General features: G+C 35.8%; 1 protein-coding gene across 4 annotated transcripts in view; it reads right to left on the bottom strand.

The window, feature by feature from the left end:
• SKIC3 (SKI3 subunit of superkiller complex) overlaps positions 1-21,645 on the bottom strand; it is an 85,608-nt gene that overhangs the window by 61,446 nt on the left and 2,517 nt on the right. Inside the window, exons 2-10 of one of the 4 annotated variants that reach the window (XM_082723849.1) lie at positions 18,480-18,546; positions 15,662-15,816; positions 13,615-13,705; positions 11,390-11,533; positions 9,802-9,893; positions 9,280-9,355; positions 8,596-8,736; positions 5,971-6,069; positions 5,754-5,862 (exon numbers count right to left, since the gene is read on the bottom strand). In XM_082723849.1, the coding sequence (XP_082579975.1) occupies positions 5,754-5,862; positions 5,971-6,069; positions 8,596-8,736; positions 9,280-9,355; positions 9,802-9,893; positions 11,390-11,533; positions 13,615-13,704 (751 nt within the window). In that variant the 5' untranslated portion in view covers position 13,705; positions 15,662-15,816; positions 18,480-18,546. Of the gene's footprint in view, positions 1-5,753; positions 5,863-5,970; positions 6,070-8,595; positions 8,737-9,279; positions 9,356-9,801; positions 9,894-11,389; positions 11,534-13,614; positions 13,706-15,661; positions 15,817-18,479; positions 18,547-21,645 lie in introns of those variants that run through there. The other 3 variants (XM_082723850.1, XM_082723851.1, XM_082723852.1) reach the window with 3 other exon arrangements.

The following is a 21,645-nucleotide window of genomic DNA, read 5'->3' as shown; positions in this document are numbered from 1 at the left end:
ACCAAAAGACAGACTACTTGTCAAGATATTGTATAAAAACTTAGTTACATTTTCTTAGGTTTACAAGTTCAGCAGTACTTTTCTGCATTCTTTCAAAAACTTTCTTTTCCTATATAAGTTAATGGTTAAACCTATGTAATAGTCATCCAATGCCTACATTTGTTTCAAATTTATTTTGGTAAAATAATTTAGTTTAGAAAACACTATTTATTTTGTTATGTTTGTTTTCTCCAAACCAATATCAGGATTTCCATTCCCAGAAAAGCACAAAAACAAGTAGAAAATATGATTTCTGCTTTGAGCATAAACTGTTAAAGAGTACTCAGCATTTTAATAAATTGCTTAACCACATAGGAAAATTCTTAAGAATTAAGACAAATTATAGCTTGAAGCAGTAAATACGGGGAACAAATAAAAATAATTTGTTTGAAAAAGCAGCTTGATGCTTTATTATCTATTTAAAACTTGTTGCCCCCAGACCACATGGGGAACCACTCTTTCAGTCTCAGATGTCAAAGATAAATTCCTTGCATGTTACCATTTAGGTTATACATTTCAAATTTTTCAAAACCAGATACACTCCAATGCATAATTTATGATATTATACATTGATTTATAAATCCAAATTAGTACCAAAAATTCAAGGAATTCTTAATGGCTAAAGAATTAAAACCTCAATACTGTTTGGTGAACTTTGAAAACAAATTGGAAGAAATACTACTTTTTTTAGTTAGCCAGTAAAAAGGACCTCAACCAGCAATTATTATGCTTCTAGACATGAATTACCTGCTGTCAATATGTTCTCACTATGGCTTCCATAAATGTAATTTCCAAAAGCAGACATGCCTAGTAACATACACCCTTCTCCTCCCAAGCAAACCAGTGGTTTTTTTTTTTTTTTTTTTCCCACTCCCTTTTCAACCAGTGGTATTGTCTCAACTAGACATCAGAATCACCTGGAGAATGCTAAGCCCCACTCTCAAAGTTTCTGATCTGAACGTTAGACCTGAAAGCTGGGACTTCAAAGAAGTTCCCAGATAATTCGACTGCTACAAGTTCAGAGACCAAATCTGAAGAACGACAGATTTACCAACACCATATACCACCTTTATTGTTAGTCTTATATATACACTGCAGTTAGTACCTCTAAAGCTAAACAGTAACTTCTGGAGGGTAGGGACTAGCATGGCATCTTGTACTCAGTAGGCATCCATTAAATACTGCAATGATCCTTTAAAAATACCATTTTGAACTGATGCACTAAAAGGCTTAGTCAGTTAATAAATAATGCTTGAGAATTACTATGGAAAATTAAAATCATCATTCTAAAAAAGAAAACAAAATAGCTATTAAAATTTTACCTTCAACTTCTAGCTATCTGAGTCAAAACTATCTTACCCCATAGAAACGTAATTCCTAAGAGTACCTTGGCTACATAAACCGCCCTTATTAGAGAAAACACACCTGTGATGGAAAGAAAAGTCAGTCACGCGTCATCCCAATGATCACCCATATGCAGGATACCTAAAAACTTACACAGGTAGACAAACTGGGGGTAGGCAGATGAAAACTGTTCTAAAAGGCTAAGATGAACATGAAAAACTTCTAGATAAGATAAATCTTCCATACTATCTGGGAGCACAATTACAGAAACCGAAAGAGATTTGGAGAGCCAATGTTCTAGTCCTTGGGAAATGAACTCTCTACATAAGACCAAGAACAAATGATACTTAGAGGAATCTTCTCTAGTGTTCCCCAAAACTGTCAACAGTTGTAACAACATCACTGATCCTTTGTAGAGACAAGGGATATTCCAAAGCTTCAGTTTTCAATCCTCTTCTCCATATTAACTCTTGCTGAGAACTCATACTAGCTAAATAGTATGTGGAGGATAGAAACAGAGAGGAAATACACTTGATTTCTTTTTCAATAAAAAATTGTTTAACTTACCTGCTCTTTTTAACATTTAAAAGATTCTAAGATTTCAGACTTTAAAACTTTAAAACAAGTTTGACAATGTTATTTTTGTCTGTCAATAGGCAAGCTAGATTTGGGGCTGATGAATGATAAATCTCTAAGAATGAAAGGTGTTCTGAAGAGATTCAGGGTAGATGCCAAGTAATACCCATGAGAATCCTGTTTCCTAAAGTTTACCACAAAAAAAAGATGATTTTTAAAAATAGCTAATTAATTGCTGACATCACAAAGAAACTGATCACTACCATAGAATTTTTCTTTTAAATAAACCTAGCCTGGGGTGGGGGTGGGGGGGACAAAACAGCATGTATTCATTTCTTTATTTTCATCTGGATTTTCTAATATTCCAGAGCACAAATTTGTAAGCTCTTTCATATTTGGATTTGAAGAACCAAGCTTTCTTATTCTCCCCCATTTCAAATATAAGGCAAAATAAAATAACCCGAAAAGGTCATTTAGCATGAAATAACATTTCATCAGCTGACAACTGTAAAAGCTATTCACTACTTGTTATGTGAAGCTTTATAAACTGACTCATTTTGAAAATGAATCTTCAAGTCTCAGCATGCAAAGGAGGACAAAGGAGAATGAAATACATTTGTTCCCAGTGGAAGAGAACCCGGTGATTAACTGCTGTGAAGTAGAAAATTCTGTAGAAACTAAAGCATGTTGGGGGAGGATAGGTCAGCCTTTAAATACCTTATAGTTTCAGAAGTTCATACACAGAAAGTTTGGTTTAGAGGAGCAATGAAAAGAAAAAGAAATCATTAAGCACAGCTTCCTACTGTCTGGCAGTTTAAGTGTTTAACTTTTACCCCCAGAATAATGCTTTACTTTAAAAAGTACCTAAGCCTGATCGGCTCCATCCTACAGATTCTCACAACCAATGATTCTACAGAAAAAAACTTCTTCCTTGGTGTACCATGTAACTAAATATCCACCTACCCACTCCCCTTTACCAGGATATAAAGCTTTCTTTCTTTCAATTCTGCAAAATACCTTCTCCAGGAATGATTATTTTCATATAAACCAACACACTCTCTTATCATTCAGCATAACCCATTCTAGAATGCATTTCAAATACTGAATTCATGCGCAAAACTCTACAGACTGTTGACTTAATTTCTTCTATAGTTTTGTAGCTTTTTTTTCTTAATATGGAGACCATACTTATTCAACAAATCCACATTATAGGCATATGTGTGCTAACTGATAAAGCACACAATCAGTCCTCAAAAAGAAATTTCAAGTATCCTCTTGTGTCACTTGGCATGTGACCAGGTAAAAAAGAGGGAAGCGTACAGATCATTAATAGCTGAAAGAAAATAGAGAAGAAAATGGTAACACCGGCCATCAGTTTCTCAACAGCAATTGTAATAGTAGAAAAAGGGTAGAGGAATGGGTACCAGATACCAATTACGAAATCAGCACATTTATCTTGGGAATGTAATGGGAATCATGTTAAAATCGGGAAAAACTGGATGAATTTTGGAACTATTCCCTGTCAATGGGGAAAAAAACCCACAAAAATTCACAAGCATGCTCCTCATATTCAAAGTCTCTTACTATGTCTCATCTTCCTTGACCTCAACACGAAGTTCACAGTGTTAACTAGCCCTCCCTTCTTGAACCTCTCCTCCCCCCAGGCAACACTACCACAATTCTTCTACTCCTCTAAAAGCTTACCAACCCCTTTGCATGCTTCTTCCTCCTCTCCCTTAATTGCAGTCAACCAAATCCCTGGATTATTGTTTTAATACTTGCTACCCACTTCTTCCTACTCTTTTCCCATCACTGAAATCTAAGTTCCAATTCAATCACTTCGGTTAGAAAATAACCCTAAAAAAAAAAAAAAAAAAATCCTCATTTTTTGAGGTTAGTTGCTCAAACTGTCAGTACAGATCTCCTTTCTGAAATGCTCTTTCCTTGCCTTCTCTGTTGCTTCATATCAGGTTCCACCACCTTCCTGTCTGACCTCTCTGCTGCTCTGTTTCCTACTTTCCTCTTTCCCTGCCTTTCCCTTCAAGCCAGCCAGCACCACCCAAGACAAAGTTTTCAGCTTTTTGCTCTATAGTCATCCTCTGAAGTCACCCACTACACTTCATTCACTTGGACCCACACGCAAGTTATTTCCAAACCTTATGTCTAGCCTTAGTACTAATCTCTCACCTGCAAGCCAGACAGGCATTTCCCTTTGAATGTCTACTAACCTCTCCTCTCCATAACTCAACTTTCTTACGGATGATCATTCCACAGTAGGCCAACTTTTCAAGAGAGCTAAAAGTAAAATAATTATCTTCCTCCCTTTACCTCTTAACAAATCTATTTTTTTCATTCACCTGTTACTTTCTATTGCCACTGTCATAGTCCCAGTACATTCATTCACAAAATCATTTAGTCTACCCAATCTAGTCTACCTTCAATACAATCTATCCCACAAACCCTGTTAGTTTGACTTTATACTTCATAAATTGATTCACTACAACATTTGGTATTTCTTATCTCACATTAGTGAAAAGTACTCTCACAAGTCTGACTCAGTTAAAATAAAGGGGATCCACTTACTTCTTACCAAAAAAACCCAACTCTTAAGATAATAATGAATTTTAATTCAGACACGGAGTCAAGATGGAATACAAGTAGGACTGAGAAGGGAAAGCTAAAGTGGGGAGAGCCAAGGTAGATGCAACAATACTTTTCCAACAGGCATTCTCCCTCAGTTACCTCTATCACTAGTTTTCAACAATTTTTCTATTATGAAACCTGCGATGGTCATTCACACACAAAGCATTCCCAGGTGTATACTCCTTTAGCAACAAAATGAAAACAATTAAATTAGTAAAGCTCTGCAAACTTTATAATCATTAACACATCGGTGCTGGTACTGTTGATCTATTTCAATGACTGATTTCTGTGAATTTTGTTCATCAGATGAATACAGGCATGGACATGAGCGATGGTTAAATTATGTAAAACTCTATTCAGCACAGATACTGACAAAGAGGACAGAGGCCAGTGTGAAAACCATGGAGGTCAATCTCCTGTAAACTAACTGAACACCAGCCCTGGGCATGCGATATCACAGGCACAGGTTCTGACAACTCCCAGCATGCTAGCTGTCATCAGCTCTCTCTCCTCCCCCCCTCCAAGAAAGAACACAAAGAAGAGCACCAGGCATAAGCGTAGACATACACTCCGACTTGAATCTGCTCTATTTCATTAAACAAGTAGATCCTTCACAAAGTTCATTACTTTACAGTAATGAAAGCATCTATAACCATGGACTTGTGACACTGTAACATCAATGCTGAGAATGTATGACATTCATAGCTGTAGGCAAGATAGTTCAACCTACTCAACCAAAATCCACCTTACTTATTCCTTCCACTAAAGCAAATAAACTATTCTACTAGTCCTAAAAACTGCAACCTAGCACCATACTTCTGCTCATGCCATCTGCGTACCTTTTACCTCTTCCTGTTTATCTAATTTCTGAGGAAAATTTAAGACTCTCTTCAATTCCTATCTTCCAAAAGCCTTCACTGATCAACAATGAACTCAGTTATTCATTATTCCTCTGTATTATTATACTTTTCTACATTAATTAGCCTCTTCATGTGCACAAAGATAACACACTGTATTTCCTTGTATGTCCAGAATTATTCAAACAACACCTTACACAGGGTAAGCACTGAAACAATTTTTGATTGATAGCAACAACCTTCCCATATGTTCATATACTTCAAGAACATACAATATAATAGGGAAGAACTTACCTGATTCAATTAAATGCAAACAAAGCACTTCTAATGGATATTGTACAGTGGGATAGATGTTTATCATTCCTTCACAGGCCTTCTTCAATCTAGCGGTCTCATGAGGAAACTCGAAAATATAAAAGTAAAATAAACTAAGTAATAGTAAAATATGCTTGTGAACACCTTCCTAATTAGAATGTAAAAGTCACATTAGAGATTTTTAAAATCAACTTACTTTGGATAAACAGTGAATGAACTGTCTATAAAGTACTTGGTGATCTTCACTAGGAATCTTATCTGATAAGTCCAGTGCATTCTCAAAGGCAGCTAAAAGCTGAAACAAACAAAAAAGCTATCATCTTTAGCATACTGAAATGACAATTGTAATAAATAGCTGAATGTATATGACTCACTTATACAATATACCACCTCAACTAACGAACTGCAAATGTATTTTACTATCTCGTGTTTTTCTGTATTATATATTGTCTGGACCTGACAATTTTTTATGAGGGAAAAAATGTCTACGCAAGTTTTAGAATACAATCTAATTCCACTTGGCAGGAGACTGCACTGAACTAATGAGGGATAACTATAAATTAATATCATGAATTTAATAAAACATTCTTTAAGTGGTCACTGTTCCCTAGAAAGTAGTCAACTGGAGAGGTCTAGTCTTCTTTATATACCTGTGTAACTGCAACTAATCAGACCATTTTTAAAACATCTCTACTGAAATCACCAGTATGTTCTTTGGACTATCTTCAGTGGTAGCAAATCTTTAATCTTAAATAAATTTGTGAAGTTAAACTTTTAAAAAGGAAACCAGAAAAATGACTGAACTATAATAAAATCACTTCTTATCCAGTATTACTAAATGACTTTGAAGAAAATTCCAAAAGAAGCTTTCTAAATATGTTTTGAGCAAGAACAATACTAAAACCCAGATCAAGTACTTTTAAAGAATATCATTCATTTGGTTACACAAGTCCTAATTTTTTTAAAAAATGATTTTCCATGACTTCATTTATTTTTATTTTTATTTTTTAAAGTAGGCTCCATGCCCAGTGGGGCTTGAAATCATGACCCTGATATCAAGACCTTAGCTGAGATCAAAACTTGTATGTTTTGATGGAGCCACCCACAAGCCAGCCCCTCCATGACTTTGAAATGAAAACTTATAATATAGGTCACTGCCTCCAAATTTCTTTATGAAGTATGATATAAAGTCTACACAAATGAAGAAAATTTTACTCCTCTGATAAAGTTAATGACCTTGCAAAAAGGGAAGCCTAACTTACACCGTTTAGCACAAGGGTTTCAAAAAATAGTAGTGCAATTAATCCATCTGGAAATCAGGTGACATATTTTTTCCTGAACACACTGAAATAAGCAAAATTATCATTAGAATTCAAGATGGAAATAACTCCACCCCAAAATCCTATTACTATTTTTAACAGTTAAAAATCAATTCTTAAAGGGGTGCCTGGATGGCTCAGTGGGTTAAAGCCTCTGCCTTCGGCTCAGGTCATGATCCCAAGGTCCTGGGATTCTCTGCTCAGCGGGGACCTGCTTCCTCCTCTCTCTGCCTACTTGTGATCTCTGTCAAATAAATAAATAAAATATTTTTAAAAAATCAATTCTTAAAATGACAAGCATAATTAGTTCTCTTTCATGGAGGAACACAGAACAGGTAATTTTTTAAAAAATTTACTTATTTTGGCATTTGGTATGTTTGATATTCTGATAACCTATAGTTTTTCAATGAAAATAATGAAGTCATATGAAGATATGATTTAAGTTTGCAATTCACCTAATTTTGTCACTGTCCAATTTTTTTTCCACAACTAAACCTATACCCAGATAAACCCACACACAAACAAATGCAAATCATAGTCTTCTATTTTTATCTTCAGCATTTATTTAGGACACTGCCTGACATGTATAGTAGATTGTACATAAATATTTTCTGAAAAAAAGATTAATAAGTGAATAAATGAACAAACATACAAAAAATGTACTTCTCATCCTATATTCAGTCTATAATTGCTTATATTCAAAAAGTCCATTCAATTGCACAAATATACACTGAATGCCTATATACAATAATAAGAAATTAAGCTGACTTTTAAACTTACAAATATAAAAAAGTAGAATGGAGATATTTTCTAATAGTATCCCAATATATTTCTAGATATAAGTATCCCAAATAAATACTTTAAACAAAATGCTCTAAGCTGCTAAACTTCAAAGTAATTTAGTACTCTTCATGAACTTAAAGAAACATACCTTTACACACATACCTTTAAGTAAGTACAACTTTTTAGAAATTACAGCAGTTTTATGAAAGCCAATTTCACTTTTCTTTTTCACAGTGATTAAATAACTGATTTACTGGATTAGTATGAACCCAGGGAAGTAAACTGTGATCCCTAAAAACCAATTCCACTCTGTCCAGACTTAGTATGAGACTGCAGGGAAATAATTCTGACTTTAAAAGCAAGAACCCCTATGAATTTAAAATTGAACATGAAGGGGCGCCTGGGTGGCTCAGTCAGTTAAGCATCTGCCTTCAGCTCAGGTCATGATCCCTGGGATCAAGCCCCACATCAGGCTCCTCACTCAGTGGGCAGTCTGTTTTTCCCTCTCCCGCTCCCCTGCTTGTGCTCTCTCTCTTTCTCTTTCAAATAAATAAAATCTTTAAAAAATACATTAAAAAATAAATAAAATAAATTGAATACTTACAAAATATCAATTTTAATGTATGGTACTTTTCTATATTATTCTATTTCCATTTGCTAAATTCAATTAAATGATCAATATTCATGATACAAACTGCAGGGAATAAACAGGTCAATACCAATTGCTGGGTCTCATTATTCTGATCCTCAGTACTCTCAGCCAGCAACTGAGTCAATTTCTTCCACAGCTGGTGAAGCTCTTGGTTGTCTGCACCTTCCTCCTGCCGTGTCTTTATCAACCTGTGCCATGTTCGGGCCACCTATCAAGGAGATTTCAATTTTTTTTTTAATCTTAAATATCAAAAACACCAATTAGAAATATAAAATCTACAAATAAAAACATTTTTCATCTGCTAATACATAAAAATAGCAAAACCACAGAACTTCATCTATTATGAACTCCACAAGAACTATGGTGTCTGGGCAAAACCAGACAGCCATTATATTAGAAGTACAACTAATATAACAGAGTGGAAACAGGAATAATGACTACATGCCCCAAACCTTGTAACTATAGCATCAGCCATAAACGCACCACAAATATGTCACTAAATTCTACAGATGATGCTTTTACTTATTTTATTTATCCCTGCCCAGTTTCAAAAAGGTCTGGAAGTTAGAATAACTAAAACTTGAAATTTAATTTAGTTTCAAAACACTATAATTTGTAGTATCTCTCTGTATTCTTTTAATATCACACTACATACTAATTGTTTAAATTTTCCCTTAAGCTAAATGAAAGCTTTCTTCTAATAATGGCTTTAGTAAAAGAAGTCTACTACCCCACCAAATCATTAACCAACCTCTACGTGTTTCTTTTCTTGGTAATATAGATCCACAAGTTTCTTACAGACATCGCACCACTTCTGTTTGTCAACACTTAGAATAAAAAATTAAAAAAAAAAAAAAAGGATTTTGAATCTGATTAATGAAAACAATCAAGGGCTTAAGATACTAAAATTAAAATATCCCAATAATACTACTGTCAGGTACTATTTTAAATTAGAACATATCCCATATCCTCTTTCATACCACAGGAAAATTTTATAAAATGAGCCTCTCATTAAAAAAGAGAAGGTTTAAGAAATAATATCTTCCATCATATTACCTAAAAATTATATCAAAGTTCCCAAATTAGTCAATCCTCTTACTATTAGTGTTTTGATTTTATTTCAATCACAAGCAAAAGATTTTGTAACAACACTATGAAAGAAAAATGCTTCTCAATTCCCAGTAAATGTTTGGAGTACTTCTATGGAAGTTTTAATCAGTTTATTCAAATTAAAGCTTTTAAAGACACAGGGCTTTCCCTATATAATGATTACCTTTCATAAAGATCCAGGAGCTTCTGGTAAACACCAGGCAAGTCATCCTTAGCATTTATGTGGTTACATTTCTCATATAAGCTTGCTAACCCCTAAAATAGGAAACAGTAGAGATTATTCTAAAAAGTCTAATACTCTCACATTCATTTTGCTAAGTAAAGTGACGATATATAAAGATTATTAACGATAAAGAAAATTGTAACTTAAAAATAAAATAATGTATGGTATTTGCCTCCAAATAATTAGGGTGGGAGAAAGTAGATCAAAGCATAGATGAAAAAACACTGGCCACGTGTGGATTTTTACAGAAGCTAGGTGATAGCCAGAGGGGCTCATTTTAGCATTCTCTTTACTTCTGAAAACATATTTAAAGTGGGGCATCTTGGGGGCTCAGTCGGTTAAGTGTGCAACTCTTGATTTTAGTTTGGGTCATCATCTCAAGGTCTTGAGACAGAGGCCTGAGTCAAGCTCCATGCTCAGCAGGGAATCTGCCTGATTCTCTCTCCCTCTTCCTCTGCCCCTCCCTGCTCATGCATGTGTACATGCGTGCACTCTCTCTCTCTCTCTCTTTCTCTGTCTCAAATAAACTGATCTTTAAAAAAGAGCTTTGAAAATATATTTGAAGTGGTTCACAACAAAAAATCTTAACTCTTATTACTATATGACACTACTTCTATATGGTCAAAAAAAAATCGAAGTAATTTGTAGAAACTGTCACCTTTGCTTCAAAGAATGATCAGGTATTTTAAATCAATCAATACATAATAAAAGCAGGCATCTCTCTAAGTGTGTTACCAGATACCCCCTCTCATGTTCTTGTTCACATAAATATGAGACAAACAGGTTCATGGTCTCCCAAGCCTACTGCCTATTTATCACAGTTTCTAAGATGTAATTGGGATATGAAACAAACTTATTAAAGATGAAAAAGCTGGGGGCACCTGGGTGGCTCAGTGGGTTAAAGCCTCTGCCTTAGGCTCGGGTCATGATCCCAGGGTCCTGAGATTGAGCCCCGCATTGGGCTCTCTGCTCAGCAGGGAGCCTGCTTCCCTTCCTCTCTCTGCCTGCCTCTCTGCCTACCTGTGATCTCTGACTGTCAAATAAATAAATAAAAAAATCTTTAAAAAAAAAAAAAGATGAAAAAGCTGGAGAAGCCAACATAAAATATGAAGAACTTTAAATAAGAAAAAAGAATTTCACTCAAATACATAGATTTGCAGATTTTTTATATCTTACCTTTAGAAAACATATTAATATGCATTTCTTTTCCCTTGAATAAGCATAAGGAATATTCTTGGTAAGTCTTTCATATACACACATAATTAGAGATTTACATAATCATATTTGAATTCCAATCCTCACCTCTGAAAATAATCCATTGGGTTGGATGTCAAATAATGTTAAATAGCATCACAGGCTTTTTTTTTTTTTTTAACTGATATACAGGTTTAAAAGATCAATACATTTAAAACTTTTTTCTTCTATGGGGTAATTAATGGTTTAAATGACTTTTTTAAAAGCTGCTACCTACATTTTTTTAAATGTGGCAAAAAATTTACCATAATATAGGAAAAAAAAATCTACATACCTGCCAAGCCAGTAATTGATCTGGCTCTAGTTCAGCAGCTTTTTTATAGGCACCCTGAGCCTGATCAGGTTGTTCTAACTCGGCTGCAGCAACACCAATAAAGACCCAGGCATTATAGTTATTTTTCTCTTGTTTTAACACTGTCTGATGGAAAAAAATTAAAAGAACGGGTCATTAAATTTTGGAAGCTAATGAACAAACAACTAAAAGACTACTTGAGTGTCAGGAAATCTGGATCTACCACTAAGGGTGATCTTAAGAACGCCACTCAATCTCTCTGGTCTTCAGTTTCCTCAAGGAGAGCAGGAGATGGATTGGATTGACAAGTGAAAGGAGTCTAAAATATGAGGTATATATACTAAAAGCTGCCCAAGCAATGCTGATGCCTCCCCATCCTCCTTGCAAATGAATACTATGTATACAAAGAACACTAGACTATTCATATCACCTGACCATCTTGCTGCCTCCACTCCACACTACCACCAGTAAACTCACAAAACTCTTTTCTATATCGTTTCACTCTAACCAACACCCACATTGTCCTGCACTGTGATAACATTTCCAACTATCAGACAGATTTTTCATTGAAATAACAAGGTAGGGAGGTAGGCTGACCCCAATGTGACTATACCACATATGTTCAAAATAAATAGAGGCAATGAATGTTTAAATACCACCTGTCAATGAGAATAAAAATTGTATGTAGAGCTATTGCTTTCAGAAAGAACAGGTACTCGCTAAAGTGAAAGTCTGAAACAGAAAACAAAGATGTTCTAGTGACAGAAAACAAAACTAGTAGCTAACTAAATCTAGTAGATAATTAGCTCTTAAGATTTTACCTATTCTAGGGAAAATAAGAATATTTTCATGAGCTGAGACAGTCAGATTATTGTGTTTCTATGCATCCACATGACACTTCTAGCAATCTCTCATCATTCTACAGCACAAATTCCATTCTATCCAACAATGTTTTCTGCCAAAAAAACCAACAATGTGGTAACTACCAAAGCTGACAATTGTTTAACCTCTGAGATGTCCAATTAGTTGACCCCCCTCTTATTCTACTATCGCCCCACTTCTCAGTTCTTATCCCTCCTTTTCCAGCTTAGACTCCAATAACCCATCACTGTCATCCCTCCCTTATGAATATCCTCAACTCTTTCACCTCTCTTCCCCATCATCTTTCTCAACATCCATACTTGAACCCCAGCATGCCCATTACTAAGCTTCAGAAGCTGAACATGGAGAAACCACACAACTCAGTTCACTGATTTCACTTCAATAACATGAAACTTCAGATGGACATTCATTAGAGCATGTAAGTCCTTTCAATTGCCACTAGTAAGTTAAATAAAAACCACTTCATACCTTTTTTTTTAATCTCAAATCTCCTATACAATTCTTCTTCCACTCTCAGCTTATGCCTTACTAAGAAAATAGAAGACATCAGAGGGAACATTCCTCTCTTCCTATCCCCAAATCTACAAATCTGACAGTATCTACACCTATCTTCCCCACTGCTAAGATGGAAAAAGTATCGAAAACGCCACTTCGGGGTGCCTAAGTGGCTCAGTGGGTTAAAGCCTCTGCCTTCGGCTCAGGTCATGATCTCAGGGTCCTGGGATCGAACCCCGCATTGGGGTCTCTGCTTAGCGGGGAGCCTGCATTCCCCCTCTCTCTCTGCCTGCCTCTCTGCCTACTTGTGATCTCTATCTGTCAAATAAATAAATAAATAAATAAATAAATCTTAAAAAAAAAAAAAAAGAAAGAAAGAAAGAAAAAGGAGAAGAAAATTCCACTTCAAGCTCAGGATCCCATCCTCTCTCATTCCTACCCCTACACTCTCTCTTCTCCACATTCAATTTCTCCCTCTGGACAAGGACATTCCCCTCAACACCTTACAAAGGAGCTTTAGAATCGTGAGCTCCCATTCACAAACCAAACAGAATGATAGTGTCAACATACCATTAAGAAAGAAAACTTTATGATACAGTAGTGCTCCATAATACATCCCATCAAAAGATATCGGATATTCATATTTTGAGAGTGTGGTTTTGCGCATGGCCAGTGTAGTTTATCCTAGCACAACCACTCTAATGGTCTACTTAATAATCTAACCACTTTCATTAATGTTGAGACAAAAAATGATACACATGTTACAAATCCATAAGGCTTGTAAATGGGTAAAATAATTTTACTGTGGGATAAAAAAATGTTTCAGTTACCTTACAATGTTTCAAAGCTTCTTTGTATTCTTTGTTTCTGATTGCATCTCTAGCACTTTTTAGAGCAGTTTTTACTTCCTTGCTAGACATTCTGTGGAAATAAAAAACTTGAGAGAACCTACAATAATTCCAACAAACTTAACCATCTGAAAAATGCACATGTAATTCCTTCTACCTGGAATACTCTTTCCACTCTAAGATCCCTATACTGTATTCCCTCACCTCTTCAATTTTTTTTTTTTAAGATTTTATTTATTTATTTGTCATAGAGAGAGAAGCGAGAGCAAGCACAGGCAGAGTGGCAGGCAGAGGCAGAGGGAGAAGCAGGCTCCCCGCCAAGCAAGGAGCCCGATGTGGGACTCGATCCCAGGACGCTGGGATCATGACCTGAGCCGAAGGCAGCCGCTTAACCAACTGAGCCACCCAGGCGTCCCTGCCTCTTCAAATTTTTAATCAAATGTCACTTGCTCAGTGAAACCTTGGCTGGTCACACTACTTAAAATTTCAACCCTTCCCCCACCCCAAACCCAACTACACAATATTCTCTTAACCCCACCCTAACATTAGCATCTTCTACACTATACATTTTACTTATTTTATTTATTTTCTGTTCCCCAAACCCACTAGTATGTGAGTGCCATGTAGGCAGGGCTTTCTGTCTGTGGTTGTTATTGCGAACTGCTGTACTGCCAGGACTGAGTATCTAACTGTATACATTAATAAATATTTGTTGAAAGTCAGTTGTATTTGAGTTATACTCATTGTTCATATAGTAGATGATCTAAAAGGCTAGGATTCAAAGCACATATCAATCTCAATCTAATTCTACACGAAGCAAGTTTTAGTAGAATAAGCCCAAATCACAAAGTAAAAACTAAAACAAATTAATTTCAGTAACTTTGATATAAGAGCATAGGAAAGCAATCTGCTTTAATGCTGGTTTCTATAAAATATAAATCAGGATATTAACTTGTTCACAGCAAAGGTCACTGTCAAGTTATAGCAATACTGTATTCTTTGAAGAGAAATAAATGCAAAGTTTACACTTGAATGAAGGTGATGAATATGCTAGAGGATTATTTCTATAATAAGAAGATATTTCACTTGGGAGACAAAGTATTTCTTCATTGAACTATGTTAACATAATTTTAAATAAACTAATGTATCATAAGATTTTACAACTTATTCTGATTTACCGGTAAACAAGTCAAATTCAATCACACCTCAGTGGTAAAAACAAGAGATACTTGTATTTTTTTGACAAGTTCATTGAACTCTAATCTCATCAGGAAACAAATCTGGGTAAATTATAATCCACTGTAGACTGCAGACGTTCATGGCAGAAAAATGAACCAAGAAGATGGCTTGTTGACTCAGTATACTGATGTCCTTTATACCCAAAGAGGCTGAGGTACAAGGGCAGATCAAAGAAGTTTAAGAAAGTAAGGAAAGGGGCACCTGGGTGGCTCAGGGGGTTAAAGCCTCTGCCTTGGGCTCAGGTCATGATCCCAAGGTCTTGGGATTGACCCCACATTGGGCTCTCTGCTCCGTGGGGAACATGCTTCCTCCTCTCTTTCTCTGCCTGCCTTTTAGCCTACTTGTAATCTCTGTATGTCAAATACATAAATAAAATTTTTTTTAAAAAGTAGGGAAATAAAATAATAATAATAAGTGTTTTGACTTAAAGAATGTTAGATTCATGGGGCGCCTGGGTGGCTCAGTGGGTTAAAGCCTCTGCCTTCGGCTCAGGTCATGATCTCAGGGTCCTGGGATCGAGTCCCACATCGGGCTCTCTGCTCAGCAGGGAGCCTGCTTCCTCCTCTCTCTCTGCCTGCCTCTCTGCCTACTTGTAAAATAAATAAAATATTAAAAAAAAAAGAATGTTAGATTCAAAATAATAAAAAAATTAATATATAAAATCAATTTATTTGCAGCTACAATCAGATTTTTTAAATAGACAGAAAAGTAACTTTCTGCTTAGTTACATTAATTATACAATTAAAGCTACACAATTCATATGCTCTCATTTTAGAAATCATTCTCTTACCTGAAATTATCTTCATATAAATTTATAGCTGCAAACGTCTGGATTTTTTTTTTTTTTTTTTTTTTTTTTGGTAGCTTACAAATTGACGAGTAGGCACCAAATTTCAAATTAAATTTTCTCACACCAAAGTTATCTTGGGTAGATAAATCTGTAGACTACAAAGAAGAGAAATAAAAAATCAACAATGATAACAACTAGGGTCTCTGGGTGGCTCAGTGGGTTAAAGCAACTGCCTTCAGCTCAGGTCATGATCCCAGGATCCTGGGATCGAGCCCCAAGTCAGACTCCCTGCTCAGCAGAAGCCTCTTCTCCCTCTCCTACTCCCCCTGCTTGTGTTCCCTCTCTCACTGTCACTCTCTCTCTGTCAAATAAATAAATAAAGTCTTAAAAAAATTATGGTGACAACTAATCTGGACCAATAGAAAGGGATAAAAAAAAGACATTGAAGGGGAAAAAATTAGGTTAAAAAAATTAAGTTAAAAAAGAACAAAAACAGTTTCAAGATATGACCAAGCAAAAACAAACAAGAATTCAGATTAGTAAAAAGAAAGATCACCATCTTTATCACCCAGGATTTGAGTGGAAGCATATTCAAACAAGGCAGAACCAGCCACCACCAACTGTATATACAACCCTGAGGCCATGCACTTCATATGACATGAAAAAAATAGAAAAGAAGGCTCCTGCTCTAAAGAATATATTTTAAACCAAACCTAAGACATACGAGTCATTAGAGAACCAAATCCTGAACTAAGGATAATGAGTACAACTACAAGAGATGTTTCAAAGAAAGAAGTATGGTGTGAGGTAATGAGGAGATACCAGAAGACAGGATTTAAGAATGGAGGGAAGAAGGAAAACTGCTCCAGTCAAAAACAACTGCACTGGCTAAGACAGAGAAATAGGAATGAACGTGGCACCGGAGGATTCACGGAGAAATGTGGGTTCAGTGAAGCAGAAGAGACTTGCTGAAAACAGAAGAAAATGAAGCTCACTGGACAAATGAGAACACTAGACTATAGAAGACAGTAAAAGTCAGTCATACAGGGAGCCTGGGTGGCTCAGTCAGTTAAACATTTGCCTTTGGCTTAGGTCATGATCCCAGAGTCCTGGGATCAAGTCTCACATTGGGCTCCTTGCTCAGTGGGGAGCCTGCTTCTCCCTCTGCCTGCCTTTCCCCCCGCTTGTGCATGCTCTCACTCTCTGACAAATAAATAAAATCTTAAAAAAAAAAAAGTCATTAAGAAAAAAAAGAGACACACAGACAGGTGTAGTTAAATACAGCAGCAAAAACAGAGCTGTCAAATGCCTCTACATAAGGCATTTTTAAAGACCACAATAAATAAACTCCACTCTTTCCTTGGTAACCAACCGATAATGTTCAACACCCTTCCATATCCCCAGATGTCTCCACCAGTAATGGCATTTACCCTTGCTGCAGTGGGATCTTTTATTCTTCCTTTCCTCTTCCTTCTTCATTTGATTTGGCATTTAGCATAAGAGGCTAGCACTTAGGCCCTCCCTCTACACCTAAGAATTATACGAGAAATACACAGATACAGAAACAGACAATATAGATACGTAGAGACAGATCAGTTTTAGGGGATTAACTGATTTTTTGAAAAGACAAAATAATTTGCCCCTTTCTAGCTCTAAAAACTTCTTCCTAAACATAGCTTTCCTATGTACTAACCTACCAGGTATCATCAAACTCACTTCCTTTCATAGAGCAAAAACCTACAAACAAAAATGATACACCTCTCTTTGGGACAATTCCCTCTATTGCAAGCATTTCCAACATTTCAAAGAAAAATCTAGCTCTTTTACAAGTGTTCTCAATGTTATTCCACAGCCCCACCCACTTTCCCCAGATAATTTGTATTTTTTCTCCTCAATTGCGAGTCATTTCTTTTCTTTTCTTTTCTTTTCTTTTTAAGATTTTACTTATTTATTTGACAGAGAGAGATCACAAGTAGGGAGAGAGAGAAAAGGAAGCAGGCTCCCTACAGAGCAGAGAACCTGAGGTGGGGCTCAATTCCAGGACCCTGGGATCATGACCTGAGCTGAAAGGCAGAGGCTTTAACCCACCGAGCCTTATTTTGTGCATTTTCTTTTCTTTTCTTTCTTTTTTTTTTTTTTTTTTTTTTTTGAAGATTTTATTTATTTATTTATTTGAGAGAGAGTGAGAGAGAGCACAAGCAGGGAAAGCAGCAGAGGGAGAAGCAGACTCCCCGCTGAGTGAGGAGCCAGATGCAGGGCTTGATCCCAGGACTCCAGGATCATGACCTGAGCCAAAGGAAGACACTTAACTGACTCAGCCACCCAGAAACCCCAGTTTGCACTTCCAACTCAGTGAAAGGATTTCTACTACCAAACTAAAAGGGTTTTTATGCAACATAGCAAGCATAAAAAGTAGCAACAACTGAACTTAAAAAAAAAGATAGAAAGTGACACACATGCCAAAATGATAAATCTCAAAGTAACAAATGTAGATGGATGAATTACTATGTCCTACAGGCCCCAGCTAAAGCTATGGAACCTTAAGTTACATTCTGTTGTGTAGATACAAAGACTCCACAAAGCAAAAAAACCCAACATTATAAATAATAATAACAATAATAACAATGGAAGTTAACTACAGAAAAGCAAACAAGGTATGTTTAAATCTAATAACAAAAATCTAAAGGTGTTTGATGACCTATAGTCTGGCATTAACAACTTACACCATCACACCCTTCTTCTGAAATGAACTAGCAAAAGCAATTACTAAGTAAAAACAGACTCCAATTACCTATTACTTAGGATTCTAGACACTTACCTTTTACCTATTATCTTCTTTCTTCTTTTGGAATTGAATTTCAGATTGTTCCTTAACCATTATTCATCTAAATTAAGCAAAATATGAGACAGTTAGGCAAATAAAAAGCATGATAAACAGCCTAAAACTCAGTGAATTTATTAACACATCAGATTCAGGTTTAATTTTCACAATCACAATTTAAAACACAATAAATAATTAGGTACAATTTTTCATCTTTTTTTTTTTCTACAATTTCCAAATCGGTCTATGTACCCATAGCCTCAGATAATAAAAGGAACTTCCATAAGCAATCACAAAAAGTTCCAAAAAACATTCCAGAAACTCAAAATACATAAACTTCAATATAAAAAAAAAAGAGCCAAAAAAGGGTATCAATTATTTCTATGCTACTTTGTTAAGAATCAAGGACAATCAACAGTACTTATTTATTCCCTATTTGCAGCCTAACTACACTAAAGTGAACCTGTTTTAAACCATAAAAAGAATTATAAATATGTAAAATGATGACCACATCATGTAACTAGATTAATGTATAATCTATTGAAAAGAGAGAAAACTTTCTTTAAATGTCAAAAGCCCAGCTAAATAACCATCTGAAATATTAACACAAATTCTACATAATATTATCCTAAGTATCTTTTGATGGGATCTCTGGAATAAATTGTCAAACAAAATTAATCTAGATGCTTCATGGAGAGAATGGAAGCAGTTTCAAAAAACTGAATAAAAAAAATAGCAATGCAGGGCCAACTGAGTCGCTCAGTGGGTTAAGCCTCTGCCTTCGGCTCAGGTCATGATCTCAGGGTCCTGGGACTGAGCCCCACATCAGGCTCTCTGCTCAGCATGGAGCCTGCTTCCCCTCTCTCTCTGCCTAGTTGTGATCTCTCTCGTCAAATAAATAAAATCTTTAAAAAAAATTTTTTAAAAATAGCAATGCCACTTAAACTAGGAAATGAACAAAATTTACATGAAGCCGGTGGAGATGGACAAAAAAGAGAAAGTGAGCTTACTGAACTAAAACATGCACTGGCAGTATACTTAAATAGAATGGTTAGTTCCAGAGAAAAGGGTCCAACTGTTAAGGAAAAAAGTACCTTTCTACCATCTTTCCATACTGCCATAATGGTGCATGCGAATGTACTGGCAGGTGTTTTCAAGTTCATTAATAATGCGGAAAAGTGAGGCAATCACCAGGTTCTTACTAGGCCATGCTCCAAAGTCATCAGCCAGTTTCTACACCAAAATGCTGAAGCATGGTGACACTGGCAAATTTGAAATCACTGATGGTCACAGACCTGGAAAAATTGCTGTGAGCCCAGGGGCAGGTTCAGTAAGTATAGAGTGATCAGCCCCAGATTTGATATACAACTCAATGATGTAGAAGAATGGCAAAATAATCTGCTCCCATCCTGCCAGATGGGTTTCACTGTGCTGACCACCTCAGCTGGCATGATGGACCATGAAGAAGCAAGATGAAAATACACAGGAGGGAAAATCCTGGGATTTTTTTCCTAGGGATGTAATACTTACGTGCAAATAAAATTCCTCAGTGGAAAAAAACAGTATTGTGATCCAAATAATGGTTAAGAAAGTACAATAAAAGTTAAAACAAGGTTACCCTTGTTTGGAGGGAAGGTAAAATGAAAGTGAAAAAACTGACTCCATTCATTACACTAACTTTTTTAAGCCCCAAACCACCCTGATGGTAATTAGTCACTTCAACTCTGTTCTTAAAATTAACACCCCAGGCTTTGCCAGCCCCTTAGCTCTGCCATACCCATCCACCAAGCCAAAACTTGAACATGTTCAGAACGTGTTTAGGAATCAGATACATCTAGGTTCAAGTACAATTGGAATTTGGACACCTTACTTCACTACTCCAAGCCTAAAGTGAAGATTATATCACTTACTTGATATCCACATAAATGGAACGTAAGACACAGTTGACCCTCACACAACATGGGCTTGAGGTCCACTTATACATGGATTTTTTTCAATAAATGTATTTTCTGGACTATAAATGTACTGTAAATGTATTTTCTTTTCCTTAGGATTTTCTTAATAACCTTTTCTTTTCTCTAGCTTACTTTATTCTAAGAATACTGTATATAATACATATAACATAGAAAATAATGTATTAACTCTCTATTATCTGTAAGGCTTCTGGTCAACAGAGGGCTATTAGTAGTTAACTTTTTAAGGAGTAAGAGTTACATGTGGATTGTTGGCTGCATGGGGGGGTCAGCACCCCTAACATCCACATTGTTCAAGGGTCAACTGTGTATTAGTTCCATTCTCCTTATCTACTGCCACCCTCTCAATAACCTCACTACTTTTTTTTTCTATTTCTAATCCACATGGTTACTACAAACTTTCTTTACACATTTACAATCCCTAATCTCGCCTTCCTTAATCTCTCAAGTAGTAACCTTCTTGCTAGTGTTCTTCAAAAGATGGCTATCATCACACACAAGTACCTCTTTCAATTACGTGAAAAACATTCCAGATCAAATCCTGTAAAAGAGACCGCTCCAGCCTCTGAACCAATGGAACATTAGTTGAGCTATTCAATTTAAACTTAATAGATATTTTTTTACCATGTTATATCGATATGCCCTGTCTCTCAAGTCAATAAAACCCTAAATAAATGTACTGTATATTTGGAGTTCCTTACATGTTCAACACTAGCGTAATATGTACTCAATAAATGGCTGATTGTCCAGCTTCCAAAGCCTACTCTAAACATTCAGCTTCCCCACTGCCAAAAGGCAGCAATTCTCAATTTGCTAAAGTGAGATAGGAAGACTCTCTTTTTGAATATCAGCTCATACAACTTTTTTTCACTGTCCCCCACTACTTTCCAGTTTACATTTTTGCCTCTCTTATTCAGCCTGTTCACACTACTTCTATCTACTCAAATGGTACGTATAACTGAAAGCCAAATTCAAGCGTCAAGCATAATGCCTTCTCAGATGAATCTACCTAGTCTGAACTTCTAACACTTTCAATTTAAACCAACATTTCCAAAAAGCATTCCAAGAAACAATAACATGCTTAAAGGTATTAACACACCATCTAGTAATTTTGTGAATATTTCACATTATATGTCTCACTCTCTTCTAAAGTCATTCTAAATGTATATGAGCACTCTAAAAGCTCTGAG

This window comes from Mustela nivalis (assembly GCF_964662115.1).
Source record: "Mustela nivalis genome assembly, chromosome: 3".
Lineage (NCBI taxonomy): Eukaryota > Metazoa > Chordata > Mammalia > Carnivora > Mustelidae > Mustela > Mustela nivalis.
Note: the sequence above shows the minus strand (reverse complement) of the source record. Positions and strands in the feature narration are given on the sequence as shown.